General features: G+C 42.3%; 2 protein-coding genes across 3 annotated transcripts in view; one reads left to right on the forward strand and one right to left on the reverse strand.

The window, feature by feature from the left end:
* tfb1m (transcription factor B1, mitochondrial) overlaps positions 1 to 16,980 on the reverse strand; it is a 32,734-nt gene that overhangs the window by 13,285 nt on the left and 2,469 nt on the right. For both annotated transcript variants that reach the window (XM_084741837.1, XM_084741838.1), the window contains exons 3-6: positions 16,797 to 16,948; positions 15,773 to 15,881; positions 15,536 to 15,687; positions 14,876 to 14,995 (exon numbers count right to left, since the gene is read on the reverse strand). In XM_084741837.1, the coding sequence (XP_084597963.1) occupies positions 14,876 to 14,995; positions 15,536 to 15,687; positions 15,773 to 15,881; positions 16,797 to 16,948 (533 nt within the window). The remainder of the gene's footprint in view (positions 1 to 14,875; positions 14,996 to 15,535; positions 15,688 to 15,772; positions 15,882 to 16,796; positions 16,949 to 16,980) is intronic.
* LOC146310546 (claudin-20) lies at positions 385 to 4,272 on the forward strand. The gene has a single exon (XM_084741839.1). It carries the CDS (start codon positions 421 to 423, stop codon positions 1,159 to 1,161), a length of 741 nt encoding a protein of 246 aa, XP_084597965.1. The 5' UTR covers positions 385 to 420; the 3' UTR covers positions 1,162 to 4,272.

Below are 16,980 nucleotides of genomic sequence, written 5' to 3' on the forward strand. Positions count from 1 at the left end.
TGAGGAAAAGGCAGCAGAGAGAAAATGAATACATGCACAGCAACCCCCAGTGCTTTTTCTTACCTACAGTACAGTCAGCCAGAGCGTGCTCAGAGCGCTCACTCTTCATGCTGCCCTTTGTTTCCAGCCAGAAAAGTCTGTGCCTGTGTGAGGTGAATGAGAGGAGAAAGAAGGGGGAGCCACTCAGTTCAAATTCCCATTTCCGTCTCTCTCCTCCAGTCCAGTGGAGCCGCAGCTGAGGAGCTGAGGAGCTGGGGATTTGACTGGCAGCCGGTAACACCACCAAGGGAGGGGAGCGAGGCGGCTGGGCAGTGGGGTCGACGAGCCTGGCTGGCTGGCGCTGGGTGAATGCTGCCTGGCGAGGACAAGGGCTGAGGCGGCGGCAGCAGCAGCATCAGCAACATCATCTTGAACAGGAGCATGGCATCCACGGGCATGCAGATATTTGGATTTGTCCTGGCACTGCTGGGCATCATGGGTGCCATGGTTGCCACTCTGCTGCCCAACTGGAAGGTCAGCGCAGATGTGGGCTCCAATATCATCACAGCGATCTCCCAGATGCAGGGTCTGTGGATGGACTGCACATGGTACAGCACAGGCATGTTCAGCTGCACACTTAAGTATTCTGTGCTCTCACTACCTGCGTACTTGCAGACTGCCCGCACCACCATGGTGCTCTGCTGTGTACTGGCTGCCATGGGCCTCTGCCTTGCATCCCTGGGACTAAAATGTACACGCTGGGGAGGTGGACGGCGCTCCAAGCGGCACGCTGCGATTGCCAGTGGTGGCTGCTTTGTTGCCGCAGGCTTTCTGTGTCTGGTGCCTGCTTCCTGGTTTACCAACGAGGTCATCACCAACTTCCTGGACTCCAGTGTGCCCGAGAGCAATAAGTTTGAGCCGGGGGGTGCTGTGTACGTGGCCTTTGTTTCCGCAGGATTTCTCTTCATGGGAGGGTTCATCTTCTGTATGTCTTGCTCGGGGAAAAGGCATGGCCCCCAGGACCTGGTCCTGCTCCCTCCCCCTGACAAACTGCTCCTCCAGCAGCAGCAGCAGCAGCAGCAGCAACAGCTGCTCCGGCAGGAGCAGGAGCTCCAGCACCAGTACTGCTCTCTCTCCCCATTAGACAATAAGACTGGCTACAGCCTGCAGGACTATGTGTAATAAAGCAGCGCTGTGTGCACTACGGCTAAAGGGAGATGAGCCTGAGGGGGAACCATCACGGCTTATGCTACACACTCGGCTCTACTCCAGCTGGAGGTGGAGAAAAAATGAGAAAGGAGGGCAACAACTTTGAATTCATTTTCCCCTCTCCTCTATCTCGCTCTTCTACCTTTTTCTGTTTTGCAAGCACAAGCAGTGGAGGTATTCCCTGAGCAGCGCCTTGGAACAAACAGTGTGAATGTGTAAGGAGCCAGGATAAGGTGCTGCAGCATCGAAGGCAGCCGCTAACCAAATGCAGACATCCTTCATCAGTAAATCACAGAAAGAGTTCCCTGGGGAATGGATTAAGCAAATAAGGAAGCCTTCCATGTAGATTTTTTTTCCTCGCCAAAGGTTTGAATTGAAAGAAAAGAAGCAATCATTTAGCTGCTATTTACAATCGTTTGGTACCCTCCCAACTGACAAAATAGGCAATATAATGTCTGAGAGCTGTAGGTGGAAACCCCTTCATAGCAAGCCATTGTAGTTTTTTGTATACTTATCCACTAGAATGCTATGTGGAGTTGATTGAAATAAATGGTCATATTTTTGTTAGCTACTAGAATGATGTTGATATTTTGCCTCTAAAGCATGCTGTGTGGAGCCTGTCTGTGTATTAATACAGCGGAATGCCTGGTAGAAGACTGAGACATAGCCACAAAATGCCTGTGCCTGAAAAGCTGTAGAAACATTACCCCTGCTGTAACTGTTCAAAGAGGACTGTCAGGAGGAGTAGATGTGGGCTGCTGGGCTGGATTTGAGATAGAAAATGCAGACAAACAGTTGCCTGCCTCTCTCCGCGGGTGGATGTATGAGAGAAATAGAGAGAAATTAATAGACGGAGGCTTGGTCCTTCTGCAGAGTGGACTTTCTGATGTGCTGTTTTTATATTTCTAAGCAGACAAACACACCAACAGCTACCCATCCTGATCCATCTACCCTCAGACATGCACACCCACACACTTACTCGCGCTCTTGTGTGTCTTTGTGTATAAACACTCAAGACACGCCGGCGTTTTGCATGTGCTTTTCACTCCTGTCATCCTCCTCCACACTGCCATGGAAACGGAATTCAGCATTCAAATATCTTTATTGTCTGGGGGCATGTCAGTCAGTGATTTGGAGTTGTTTAGGGGGCATCTTTTTCCTCCAGTCATGCCTCCAAGAAGCTTTAATCAGAGTCTCTGCTCACACTACTCTTACTAATCCCCTTTATTAGCCTTTGACATGAGGCAGCATCCCTGTTACGTGGTCCAAATGCTTTTCTTTGCTGTGGTGTCTTATACCATGCAAGTAGTTTCCCAGGGATGAACGGGTGTTTAATGGTGCAGTGGCAAGAGAGGCAAAAAACGAAGCAGAAAAAGAGAGGCTTCTCGAGTCATGGTCGACTGGGTAGCTGTGTGGCAGGCAGCTAAAAAAGGTTTGAGTCATTCTCCATATGTGACTTGTTTTCCAAGTGCGTCAGCAGTGCGCATATGCTACCAGCCTGCACCTGCAGACGCCCTCAGTGTCTTAAATTTCAGCCACTTGACTGTGTCACCATTTCTCTTATTCCTACCTTCTTATGTCACTCTCTTCGTCTTCACTCTGTCCTGCTTGTGTCACACGCCACATGGATGTGATCGCTCAGAAAAGAAAGCTGATGCATGTTGAAAGCATGGCCGCTCCAACACACACACACGCACATAAACAAAACTCCCACCTACTCATGTGTCAGTGACAGTGTTATGCTTTCACGCAGTCATGTTCCAGGGTGTCTTCGCTTTACTTGGGGATGGATACAGGAGGAGTATTGTTTTCATGCTTGAGACAGGCCTTGGCAGTGATGTATGGAACCGCACATTCTCTCCTTTTCTCTCATAAACATGCAGCTTCCTGGGGGAGAGCAGATGGCTGAGCCCAGCTCGCCACCTGCTGGCACGCCAGGGGCATTTCTGTGGGCCCTACTGCCGGTCCTGGCAGCCCTCTAGGGCCAGGTTTCCACCCCACCCTGACTTAGCCATCCTGCCTAGCACAGACAGAACTGGCCTCCTGACAATTACTCACTGCCCAGGCACCATAACCAATGCAATAAACAAAGTAAAGAATGTGCCATGTCATCGACTAATACCAACACGTTATGTGTTTCGAGAATGTGCCAAATCGTCTCATGATGACACGTTTTAATACTATCTGGAGTGCTTTCTGTTTATTTTTTTATTCCGTTGTTTGTACATGAATTATACATTAGCAAAATGTTTTATGGATTTGTGATTTGTTCTGCCAGACTAAGTCTCAAGTCAACTAGATGCTTGTGTACAGTCCAGTGCAGCTTTCGAGGGTTATTTTAAATCCTCTTTATTCCTCATTTTCCAAAGCACAGCAAGACTTCACTGGAGTTACATTGGAAAGACGTGACTGTGGTATTTTCTAAATGTATTTATTTGTTGCAGGAATTCTGGTTCACTCTAAATCTGTGACAACTGTACACAAGCATCTAGGGTTTTAAAGGTGTTTCTTTTTACTGAGGGATCAGGATTCCCTCCGATTGTTTCAATATAAAATACAATGTCATGTTCATACCATATCTTCTTTATAAGAAGACGACTCAATGCACCTTTGCTTGTGTTACTTTACTTGACAGCAGTTTGTTTCAAGTGGCTGAGCATTCCAAGCTCCTTGGACCAGTGCAAATACACAACACGACTGGCACTCTGGAAAAAAAAAAAGGGAACGATTTCTGTCTGATAGGATTCAGCAGGGAAATACAAGCTAGAGATTTCTCTTTTTTTGTGGCTGTGCAGCTTGATCATCAGCACGCAATTTCATTAGCTTATAAATGGCCAGAGTGCAAAGTGACTAGGTCCTAAAAGTCTAAAGAGTTACAACTCTCCTGCATATACTGTATAACAAGACAGTGATTTATCATTTTGATAATTGCAGCTTATTTTTGTGGATGCTTTAGCACTTCTTACTTTGCCAGAGCATATTTGTGATGATGAACAGTTCACAAGTTCTGATACAGTTGTCTCAATGTGCTTGTGCAAGTAGTTCTATTTTTTACCAATAAAACTATTTTGTGAAAGCAACACACCTACTGCATGTTGTGTGCTTTAATGTGTGTGGCTGATAAGGACGGAGATGGCATTCATCCCTGCCAGATCTACAGACTGTTGGATAGTACAGGCTGTGCTGAGTGTGGGCAGGCAGGCTGCTCATACACAGCACCCAGGAATATGGCAGGATCAGTCCAACTAAAATACCCATCCATAAAACATTACTGTGTGCAAATGGGTTTTGAAAAAGGAATCCTTCCTTCAATACAACTCCCAGCCTCTTCCAATCATTCCTCACTGAGATGAGAGCATGGGGTGATAGATGAACGAGATAATAACAGCACCTCTGGGAGGTCAAGGGAATGGGAGTTATCTCGGTTGTCAGATGTATCTGACACAAAGTCATGAGTTTACTGACAACATGTAGAGCAGCTGCTGATAATCATTAAAGTTAACCACAAAAGAAAGAGAAAGCACATACAGTAGGAGGTGAATAACAGACATTCACATAAAGGCCAAACAGATGACAGCTGCAATTTATCAGTAACATGAATCTACACTGACAGAATGAGCAGATATTATCATATCCCAGATAAATTGATATGTATGCTGGCTAATAAGTAACGATTATTTTCATTATCGATCTGATCAATTATCCATCACAATTTCCCAGAGCCCAGAGTGACATGTTCAAATTGCTTCTTCTTTCCAACCAACAGGCCAGGACTGAAAGACTCAACTTATCATGATAAATTACAAAGAAAAGTCGCAAATTCTTACATTTAAGAAGCTGGAACCAAGAAATGTTTGACATTGTTTCTTGGAAAAAAAATCTAATTAAAATGAAACTAATGATTATTTTCCTTGAAAATCAATTGGTCGATTTTTTTTAAATTAATCAATAGGTTGTTTGATCTATAAAATGTCAGGAAATTATGAAAAATGGTGATCGTTGTTTCCCAAAGCCTAGGGAAAAGGCCCAACCTGAAGTTATTGAGTTTAAGGCCATAATACTGAAGAAACCAAAGGTTTTTTGTAAGTTCCTATCTGTTTTATCACTGACTGACAAGGAAAAAAAAGACTGCTTGAAAGAAAAGCTTGAAAGATTCTTGAAAGACTAATGATTTGAATCGTCACTATCAGGGGGCAGTCTTGACACAGACATCACCACACACTACTAGTAGGTCATAAGTGACGACTGAAAGGGGCTGTGATTATGAGTATTTAATTAGGAAAATGTTGCATATTATACCTTCAAATTCTGAAACAAACATCCCGTCTTGCAAATGTGTTTCATTAAACTGACTTTCCCTGTGGTCCTACATGAATCTAAAAGAAATGAGAGAATATACCACAACTTCTGCTACGAATCATCAAAGTTTGTACAACTTGCTGAATGAAGAATGGAGCAGAACTTGCTTCAAATCAGAATACAGTACAGCATATTCCACAAATTTACTACAGGTATCTGCGTCACATACTGTAGCCTATACACTTCAGATGGAGCGCTTATTAAATTGTTTCTTTCCAAGAGGATCTGGGCTCTCATTACAGCTGATTGGAGCCTCGTCGACACCGGCTGAGTGAGAATGTGCTTTCCTGAAACAAACATGGATTATTCAAGTCTCTCTTTCATTCTCCCACTACTCTTGGTTATGCAACAAGAGTGCAGATCAAATAACTACTCCTCTCGTGGGGAAACGCTAATAAGATCTGCTCCTCTGTGTATTTAACCTACATTTTCCATCAAAGGCTTTCACCCCGAGTTGCCGCTATGACAGATCTGAAATGTGAGCTTAGATGAGGGGAGGTGAGCGCTTGTCAGTTTGAGGCAGGGGTTAATCATGCATCAGGCTCTTCTCTTTGAACTACCCTGCCACGTCAAATTTGCTGATTATTTTATTGACCTTCTTGGCCGGCGAATAACCTTTCCAAAGATCAACCACAGAAAAAGAAAAGTGGAAGACAATGAGGCGATGACTGCTCACAGGAGTGTTAATACTCTCCACCATTCATGTTGGCAGACACAAAGAGCGAGACAGATATCAGATCATGTTAAGGAGCCGTCATGCCATCGCTCACCAAAATTCCATTAGCAATCACCACATTGCTCAAAATACAGTCAGCGCCTCATTCGCTCCAGTACGTCACCATGCATAATGTGCGGCTCTTTGTTTTGGACAGGCGTAATGCTCGCGAAGGTTCATATTGGAGATATAATGCGGTCATCAACGGCAAGAGAGAATGACCTTCCTTTGTTGGAGCTGCTCTCCTCTGCTCCCAGTGCTCTTGTGAGGCTGGGGGAATAACAGCAACGACCTTGGCTGAACAGTTAACTGCTGAGAAAGGCAGTAAAAGCTGTGGAGATGACAAAAGGAGCGCTTGTAGGGAAAACAATACACTCTGACAGTTCAAAGGAGGCCCTTTAATATTTCAGCTTCGAGCACGGGGCGAGACGCGTGGTGCAGAGGATTCAGCGAGCTGAAGGTGAGGGAGGGTAAATGGTTGAAAGGTGTGGACAACAGTTTTCTTTGCAATCTCATATCTCTCTTAATGAAAATGATCAATGTAGAGGTTACTGCATTTTGTTACACAATACTACAATATATTAATTAGTGCAGAGACATTGACTTTGCTATTTGAGACTTGTTGGAAAGCTACTACAAGGAGTTTTTAAAGGTTATGAAATAGTAACAGTAACAATACATTTATTACTGATGCTTCTATATGACTACATCAGTTAATGAGACCATCTGTGAGAAGAAACAATATTTCTACATAGATACTCTTAATGCCAGCCACCAGGTCGGACTCTCGATGAAATCAGATGAAATGAACCTGTGTTTACATTTTCCCACTCAGAGTTACAGTGAGTGGTACGTGAAGCAGTTAAAAAGAAGCAGAAGGAGATTTATGCTTCAATTAATTTATTTGTGATGTTATGCTATGGTTGGAAATACTACCGCCTTTGACACAAAGTGACTCCAAAATCGACACAATATGTAGTAGCTTTAACTAAATTAATGCCATTCATATTAAAATTTGTTTGTTAAAGTAGAAATCTGCAATATATTTACTGTAAATGAACATAAAATGACCATGATATGACATGGAAAGCTGAAATACTCGGCTTTCTGTCTTCCTTTGGAATTACTGTTATTGTTTGCCCGTTTCACATTAATTAGAGTTCAAATGAATGCCAAATGTTTGCTGAATGAGTAAGTGTCTGTTCATTTGATGCAAAAAATCATTAATAATCTTTTAGATTTTGTAGAAGCTTAATTACTGTTAAATTGAGCAATATGTTAATGGAGTCTTGCAAGCAGTTAATTTTTGTAGCAGTGGGCTTTTGTTTTCAACATATAAACAGCTGATCAACCTGCTATGTTGCACTCGTCTTTGCACAACTTGCTTGCAACATCTTAAGCTTGTTTCAAATTCCACTTTAAACTTCAATACCTGCATGATATTCTGTAGCACAGAGCTCAGAGGATTCTGTAAGATGAAAGTGAGGGAAGATAAATGGTTGAAAGGTGTGGACACAACAGTTTTTTGCTATCGCTATGTCTTGATGAAAATGATAACTGTAGAGGTTATTGCATAGCATTACAGAAGACCACACTGTATTTGTGACTGCACAGACACACAATAAAAGCTAAGCTAAGGCAGAGGCTCACTTTCACACACAGGCAGAAAGGTCGACGCAATTACCAGTTAACTAAACAATCATGGTGAAAACACCCACTAAATCCAACCTACAGTCCCTCTAAAAAGCCTGATATGAAGTCATGAAATCATGGTGCATGAAGCTGAAATTTGAGCGTTCAAATAACCCTTCAAGTTAATAGCTTATAGATTGATGCCTCTCATTGTGATGAGGCTTTTTTTTCCACCGACTTCATTAGTTATCAGTGTATCAGAGCACCGCTAGCGATTTACTCATCTGAAGCTGACCTTCTTTCCTTGGAATGCGGCCAGGGTTTTACATTATTCCTCAAAATACCTGCATATTTTCTTGGCATGTTCACTGACTAAACAGAGCTGAATTTGCTAAACTCTGAGCGCTGACTCTGAGCGAATCCCGGCACAATTTCTTGTTAGGAGGAGTAGTAGATCTCTGGTGGATGTTCATAAGCCACATCTGCCAACCTCGGCATTTTGTTTAAGGAGAGAGGAGAAGGGAGTATTTTTAGCTTTTCTTTACCTTGGGTCTGTGATGTATTAAGACCAAGCCCTCAGGCGTTTACCTCGCTTGCACAAGTCATTGAAATAACTTTCCCCGATACTCTTGATACCACGTTTGACCCCGTTTGCAAGATAGGAATAGGCCTAGATGAATTGTGTGCCTGTAGAATGTGTGGCGGGAGGTGAGAAAGCGGTGCAGTCCCTCCGAGTTGATTTTCACTCTTACTGTTGAGGCGAGAGCTGGGCCACTTCAGGTCACAGAGAAGATATCCATCACTGAGCCTGCCACGGCATTACAATGGACTAAGGTGGGTCACATTCACTGTTGGTACTTGAATCAGCTGCTGACAGCCACAGAAAAATATCAAATGATATCAAAATATAATGTAATATATTTTTTGAATGGCTGTGTGTTAGGGATGTCAAGAGACCTGATACTTCAGTACTAAATCAATGCTAAAATTCTGAAAACATAAAGGTACTTGTCTTCATACAGTACCATAGGTACTAGGAATAAATTCTTCTGGACCTGATGTGGGAGCAGCATGTATTCATACAAAAGTTCTAGGTAGTGTCCAAACTCATTCACTGCTCCCTACTCTCGATCTATGGATTTCATATAATAGGCCTAAAATTGATGGAAAGAAATACAATACAAGTTTCTTTAGGCAATTCTTTAGTCCAAGAAACTCAGATGAGTTTTTTATTTCAAGTGGCAAAGAAAAATAACAATGGCTGAATTTTATTATTGTTTTTGTTTATTACTATGGCACCAAATTGGGTATTGAGAATCGTGGAATTTCACTGGTATTGAAATTCTGGTATTGTGACATCCCTGGTGTACACATCTGCTGGATTTTTACGGCACAAGCCCAAAGTCTCTCTGACACCTGCCAGCTATAATTGATGTTTAATGCAGCATCAACAAATTTAATTTAGGCTCAGCTCATCTGGCCTGTGCTCTTGGACGGCGATTGTGTACAAGTGGAACATCTGTAGGGCTCTCCTCCTGTGAGGCTCAGTTAGTTGGTGGGTGAAAGCTGATGCAGCCATTACTCAGAGCGGGGCTGACGACTCGCCCAGACAACCATCTGCTGGAGGTACGCCTCGCTCTCCTTCCAGATCGATCTCTGTCATGAATCTGTCTTCTAGCGCTCTGTACTGTCTGTGTGGAGGAAGTGTTGCTGTTTTTCATCCTTTTCCAGCTTTTGTTTCATTTCACATCCAGACTATATACACTTTAATTTCCTTTCCATCCACTTGGACTCAATCCCCATCTCCTCTTGCCTTTATTCTTTTATCTCACTGCGGTTTGAGTCAGTTTCCAATGTTTCCTTTCACCTTACATCTTTTATTTTTATTGTCTTCTCCCACTTAGTTGTCACTCTACTTTTCCTATTTCCCATTTTCTTTTATTGGTTTTCCACTTCTATTATTTAGCATTTCTGTGTCCTACTACCCCTTTCTCGATGCCTCACTTTTTCTAATAAATAACACAGTTATAAGCAAGATGCGGAGCTCTACAGGAGCTCTTCAGAGGAAACAGCAGGTTGCTCGTGATGGAGCATCTATTGCACGACTTATAGACCTGCCTGTGACGGACTGAAGTTGATTTTAATCACATTCTGTCAAGGAAGTCGAGAGGCAAGGGAAGAGAGACGAGCCAGTCAACACGCACTCTTTACTCTTAGCAAATCAGCCACTTTCGGCATAAAGAGGCCGTGAAGATGAAACCAAAGGACTGCAAGTCCGTGTTGAAGACACAGACGCTTGATGACAGCGTGCACTCTAAAACTCCTTGACCCCTGACCAGAATACAAATTAGAAATGTGTATAATGACTGAAGCAACAACACAAAAGCTGTTTCTATTCTCAGTTTACATCCTAAAAAGAGATAGTTCAGGTATTTGTGCAGCTGTGGATGACAGAAGCAATTCAAAGATCACTCAATCTGTCTATGTGAGAATTAACAGGAGGAGCGTGACTAATAAGGAAAGGGAGGCAGGTGTGATCTGCAGTAGGACAGACCTAGGGCACACAGAGCCTGGGGGAACACCATCAAAGCAGCCAATCGTCGCTCTCAGAAACCTTCAAGGACAATCGCAGTCACTCAATGTGACACGAGAGAGGTGCAGTCCGGGGGCGAGAAGAACAAGACAGACAGATTGAACAGCGAGGATAAGAACCTATCTGCACAGCCCACGTCAATATGGGCCCCAGCAGCTACTAATGTAAAATGGATTCAACATTTCCCTTCTCATTATCCCATTATCTCGCACTGGCCGGATCCTATAGGTTCAAATCAACCCCCCCCCTCCCCCCTTCCCTTTAACTGAAGCTATTTTCTTTTCACAGTTATTTGGAGAGGGTCAGTGATTTTGTTGCTTTTTCTCTAGCTCTTTGTGACTCGCTGTTTGTTTGATTACACAGTATTAAAACCACTTCACATGGTTTTCACACTCCACTAATTGCCATATGTGTAGTATAACACCTGCTGCTACGTAACATATTTACTGCAGTGTAGGAGAGTTTCCATTGTTGATGTCGGGGGAGGACATCAGAAATACAAAAATTAGGCCTGAATGATGTGCAAAAAAAAGAAAAATGAACAGATATCGTGAGCGCGACATGAGTCTGTCTTCAGTGAATAACATGTTATTGATGATGTGATTTTTGCTGGGGTCTGCACCAAACAAGCACAATCCCTGATGTCAGAAGAATACTGTAAGCCTGGGAATCTCAGTAGTGCCATGATTAATTTATAGTAGTATGTTGTGGAGATGTTAATGATTAATCATTAATCACCTTAAGAATTTAATCAATTAAAAATGTATTGATTGATGATGTGTGCTTTATGTTGTATTTGTTTAGAGCTTGCAGGTTTTCTCACGGTTTGGTTTAGTCATTCTTGTCAGTCTAGAAATGGAGGTAAGTGCGCCACATCTGACATTATTTTCAGAGGAGCCCCCCCCCCCGCGTCCTTTCAAGGATAAGCAATTACGGACAATGAATGAATGATTGAATGAATCATTAATCAGTTCTTGATTATTAATGTTTGTTATTATTTATTTGTTATTTGTTGAGGAAAAAGAACAACCCCCATTGCAACCCCAATATACTGTGATTTTACCTTTGTCAAAAAATTGCGGCTCCTGTAATTTGGATACTGCACTTGGCCGTATTGCGATTTCAATAATATTTCAATTAATTGTTCAGTCCTAACAGAAATATCCTATCAATACATGACTGAGCTGACCAGGATCCTGTTCCAGGATAACTATGGCTCACCCACTTCAAGCAGAACACAGAGCCTCAGGTTCAGACCATTACAAAAACATGCCGAAAGAAGACAAAAGAGAAAAGCCCAGTTGTCCTTCATTAACGCAATCAGTGATTGCAAAGCTTCAGGGGAAATGAGATAATACCAACAATTAGACCACTCAACCGATATATTGGCTATAGGTTTGAGGCACAGTCACACACACTTTCTGAACACACACACACGTTGCAGCAACCGAGAAAGAGACACACAACAACTGAGGGGAATAGAGGGAGAGACCTTTGATATTTGGCAGCGTTACTCGCCCATTATAATTAACATCAGCCCACCTTCGGGGCTATTTAGCCGTTATCATTTTTATAAGTTGCCTCTGCTTTTTCACTAGCCCTGCACAGTGGCAACATCCAAGACAGTATCCACTACATATTGTGCATTTATGCCATGACAATATTTTCAATTTTTTTTTAGATGTTTTTATGCATTCTGACCATATATGGGTCAGTTTTATAGACAAATGATGCTTTAGCTAAAAGTCTATATTCATGTGTGTCACAACCTCAATCCCCCCTCCTACTAGTCTTTGATGTCCTCCCATAAATCAGGCAGGACATTTTTATTGTTCATGCACATTCTGCGTAATTACTCTGGTGTGCACCAGTAAACAATGCAGAGCCACAGAGCTTTTTATGAATTATACTACATGACATACTAGTAAAAAGTCGCCTGCACAATGCAGAGAGTCCGATAGCATTAATATACTGTGTGTGCTCTCTGATCTTTTATAGGACACCAGCAGCAGGAGGCCTGCTCATCAAACAGCCATCATCTCTCCTAATGATATCAATTCGACCAAGTGGCCATTAAAACATTTAGTGGGGATAGATGGCCTGTGTGGGCATGTGGGAGGCGCTGATTCATCTGCAACTTGCACACGCACATGCAGTGTGCTCTGTTCATGTTTATACAAACTGCATGCATGCCAACAGGCACACACATGTGAGCATAGACAAGCATGCAGAAATCCATTAAGCTACCGTTTTACATACACACAAAAATAAGACACTCAAGAGTAAAAAATGCACAGAAAGGCAGCTGAGTGTGATGAAATAATCATTGGGAGCCATTTCTTCTAAGAGAATGAACAATCAGCCCTGGTCCCATTCACTCTGCTGCATTTGATTCCACACAGGAGATTAAATATTTACCAACAGTGAGTCTCCTAAAGAGCCACGACATCTTCAAGGGACCAAAAGTCCATCTTTGACATCAGCCTAACACCTATCCTTTAATTCAGGAAAGGAAAAACATGGTTTCATTTGTACAAGGATGTAAGAGAGCTCCTGAGTCTTTGAAAAGACTCATCTCAATATGGTGCTGTCTGTTAGCAAACACTGATATTTAAAATCTTTCAGCAGTAAATTTATTTTTTAATGTGCCCTCCAGTCCTACTATAAATCCTTAACCCCCAAAATAAAAAAAATCCTGGCATTCTCATATTACATAAGAGTGAACGTCTTTCTTTCGCCACAGATACACACACATGGGCTAAAAGACGCAGAGAGAGAAATTGGTCCCAAAAAAGAACTAGGCCCTCATTACAAGGCGCAGTATGATCGTACCACATCTCAAATACCCACCAGGCATCATTACAACCTAGAAAGGGTCCAAAGACAGAACAGAGACAACACTGATTCAACACAGTCTTAATGAAGCCTTAAAGCGAGGAGACTGAGGGGAGGGATGAGGGATGAGTGATGGTGGTGACGTGATGAGGGACTCAGATGGGACCAGACGAGGAGCAGAGATTAGGAGATGTGAGGAGATCCCACTGTTATCTTACAGCGAGGTAAGATCTGTGAAATAGAAATGTGTGCATCTGCCGATGCCGTCTTTGCAGACACTGTTTCAATTCTGGCACTAAAGGCTGAAATCAATATGCATTCTACATGTGTGGATTTGAATATGTGGGCAAACAAGAGGGGAGAGCAAGATGTGGAAACTGCCCTTATATAAGCCGAATATTGCTCCGTCCAAACCAATCAAACTCCATAGGTCACTCATTTTAACTTGCAGGACATGGGAGTTGATGGTCTACCACTCCTTTGATTTGTCAGTTTGTTTGTTGAAGTGGGCCCTTTTGTGTGGCTAAAACAAGTCTTGCTGCTGACCCTGTCCACAGCAGTTTGTTGCTTAGCTTCTATCCCTTTAATATCTTAACATGTATTAGTACCATGTATGTCAAAAAGCAAAAAGGCTGTGTGTATTTGGCACAAAGACTTAGTTTATAATTTTACTCTGGGGACTAATTTTATTAACTGGGCTTCACCTTGACACGTGGTGGTGGATGAATTTAACTTAATGCTGATTTTTGCAGTGAACTGCAGTGAAGAGATATACTACAGCTGTCTGTTCCACATCTTCTTCTCCTCTCTTGTTTGCCCACACGTGAATGTTGATTTAAAACTTGTGTAGGTGTCAGAAGTTAAGCAATGAACTGCTGTGGACAGGGTCGGCAGCCAAATGTATTTTACCCACTCAAAAAGGCCCACCACAACAAATAAATATCAGCTTAACTGTACACTATATTTAGAATATTTTCATCACTTTACCTTGCAGGGAACCCGCTGTTATATAAGCCAATATTGCTCTCTCCCAACCAACCAGAACACAGGAGAACACAGGAGGTGCTGGTCTAACGCTGCCTCAATTTGTTAGGTTCTTTGTGTTACTGTCTGACTTTGTTGAACCTGTACTGTCCTTTTAAAATTCCACAGTCACACAATTAACAAACAAACTAGCTAACAAATCAAAGCAGCGGTAGACCACGAACTCCCATGTTCTGTGAGTTAAAATGAATGATTTCGCCTGTGGAGCAATTTTTGTCTTAAAGGTGGTTTCCACTCCAGCAGCAATGTAAGGTAAAGTAAAGGTAAAATATTCTAAATACAGTGTACACTTAGACCGACAATATTTTTTAAGTGGACCTGTTTTTAAGTGGATAAAGTACATTGCTTAGCCTCAGTACTAGTACTCCTCTCTGTGTCTCCAAACTTGGGGTGTGCCGACTGGCATCCAGTGTGGGTAATACATTGACTATGGATAAGTACCTTATACAATCTCACAACCAATAATCCTGAAAATCCCTTTAAGTATTATCATCAAAGTTAAATCCTACCTCTGGTTTGGGGACGAAGGCCCGTCCAGGGATGGTGAAGCAGTTACGGACTGTGCAGAGATACTGAGCCATTATGGAAAGACGACTCCTCTGTTTGCTGCCCGTGCTCGCTGTCAACCTCTGTATGGAGAGGACAGTTACTACAAATTAGTGATCCATACTTTGCACTTCCATAAGACCAGGTTAACTGTTGAGGTTATATAATGTTGCTTTTAGTAGAAATGACATATGTCTGGTAAACATATTACATAAAGACCAAAAACTGGACCAAATGAGAATTTAGGTTTATCTTAATTATGTTTTTACGTAAAAAAAGAGCAAACGTCATTTGCTAAGCCAAAAAATTCCAGATTTCTTTATTTTAGACACAAAATGTGATTAATTATGGATCAATTAATCAATATTTAATCATAACAATAAAATAAGCCATTCATTACACAATACTTTTATATAGATGTGATGGCATTGCAAAAGAGCTATGTCTAGACTTCATACCAAAAGCATCTTCCAGCTTTGTTCAATTTTAGTTTTAACACACAATTTAAAGTTGTTTTTTTTTTTTTCTTGAGTGAATGACTGACTCTTGGCAAGTGGACAAGACAGCAAGATCATGACAAACATACACCTTGAAAACTGAAACATGCAGGAGTGTCCACCCACCTCTGCAACCTCTTTCTGGAAAGTGAGTGTGAGTCGGGTGCGTCCATAGGCGAAGGGCCCTGTTCTGTTGGAGATGTCCTCCAGCCACTTAATGATGAGGGGGGTTGAGACATTAAACGGGAGATTCCCAATGATGTGAAGGTTTGGTGGATCTGTGGAGCCACACATACACATTTAAGTATGATGGATTTACTCCACATGACCACCGTAACAGCTTTCACAATTACATTATCTCACCTTCCTCCCATGGCTTTGAGATATTTACTGGGAATCCTCGGTCCGTTCTGTAGGTGAGTATGTCACCGTGGACGATCCTTAACTTCCCTGGTGCTGCCTCAGACAACAGCTGTGGAAATGGATGTTATGTGATATTAAAAGAACAGTTCAGATTGTTTGAAGTTTGGTTGTCTGGGGTACTTTACGATAGTCAGTGTATGAACTGCAGTAGATGTTGGTCAGCACACCCCCAGTTTGCAGAAGCGGAAAAGGCCACTAATGCGGAAGCTAATCAATGAAGTTCTGTGGACGGGGTCAGCCCCCAACCTAAAACAATCAATATCAGTTAGGGTGTATGCTATATTTATAATATTTTTACGGCTTTAACTTGCCGTCAGACAGCCTTTCCTGATGGAAAACTGCTGTCATATGAGTCAAATAGCACCGACCATATTCCGTGGGCAAAATCAGTCATTTTACCACACAGAACATGGGAGTTACTGACCTACCGCTGCAAGAATCTTTTAGTTCTGTTGTTTCATTGTGTGACTTCTGTGTTTTAATAGGACAGTTCAGATTTACCAAAGTCACATAATAACACAAACCAACAGATCGAGGCAGCCAGCAGCGACTGTGTGCTGTGAGGTAATATTTGCCTATGCAGTTTGGTTGGTTTTAAAGAAAGATCGATATTTGTCTTATATAACGGTGGTTTCCTGTCAGAAGATGGTGTCTGGTGGCAAAGCTAAGCAGTGAAAACATTCTAAATATAGTCTACACTTAAACCAGTATTGATTTTTTTTAGGTGGTCCTTTTTTAAGTGGCTGAAATACCTTTTGTTGTTGACCCTGTCCAATCCCTTTAAAATAGAGGAATTAAAGGCGTTCAGAAAAACTAAGCTAGCTAATGATACTGCAGTTGAAAATAGATTAACTGGCTTCATACAACTGACAGATGAAGGTGTTAAGAGCTTTTTCAGCTCAATGACCTAATGACCTTGATAACACTGTGCCCAACCCAGGATCATTGTAGCTGCTTAGTTTACCTTCAGTCCTGGGATGAAGCGTGTATCCTTCTCCACCACAAGCAGGTCAGCCACCCCAGCATTGAGGATGGAGCGGGTGAGTCCCCCAGGACCCGGACCCACCTCACACACATGGGCATCCTTCAAGTTGCCAGCCTGACGCACTATTTTGTCTGAAAAGATGCAGATGGATGACCAACTCAAT

The sequence above is a fragment of the Lutjanus erythropterus genome, chromosome 18 (genome assembly GCF_056507025.1).
Source record: "Lutjanus erythropterus isolate fLutEry1 chromosome 18, fLutEry1.hap2, whole genome shotgun sequence".
Lineage (NCBI taxonomy): Eukaryota > Metazoa > Chordata > Actinopteri > Lutjaniformes > Lutjanidae > Lutjanus > Lutjanus erythropterus.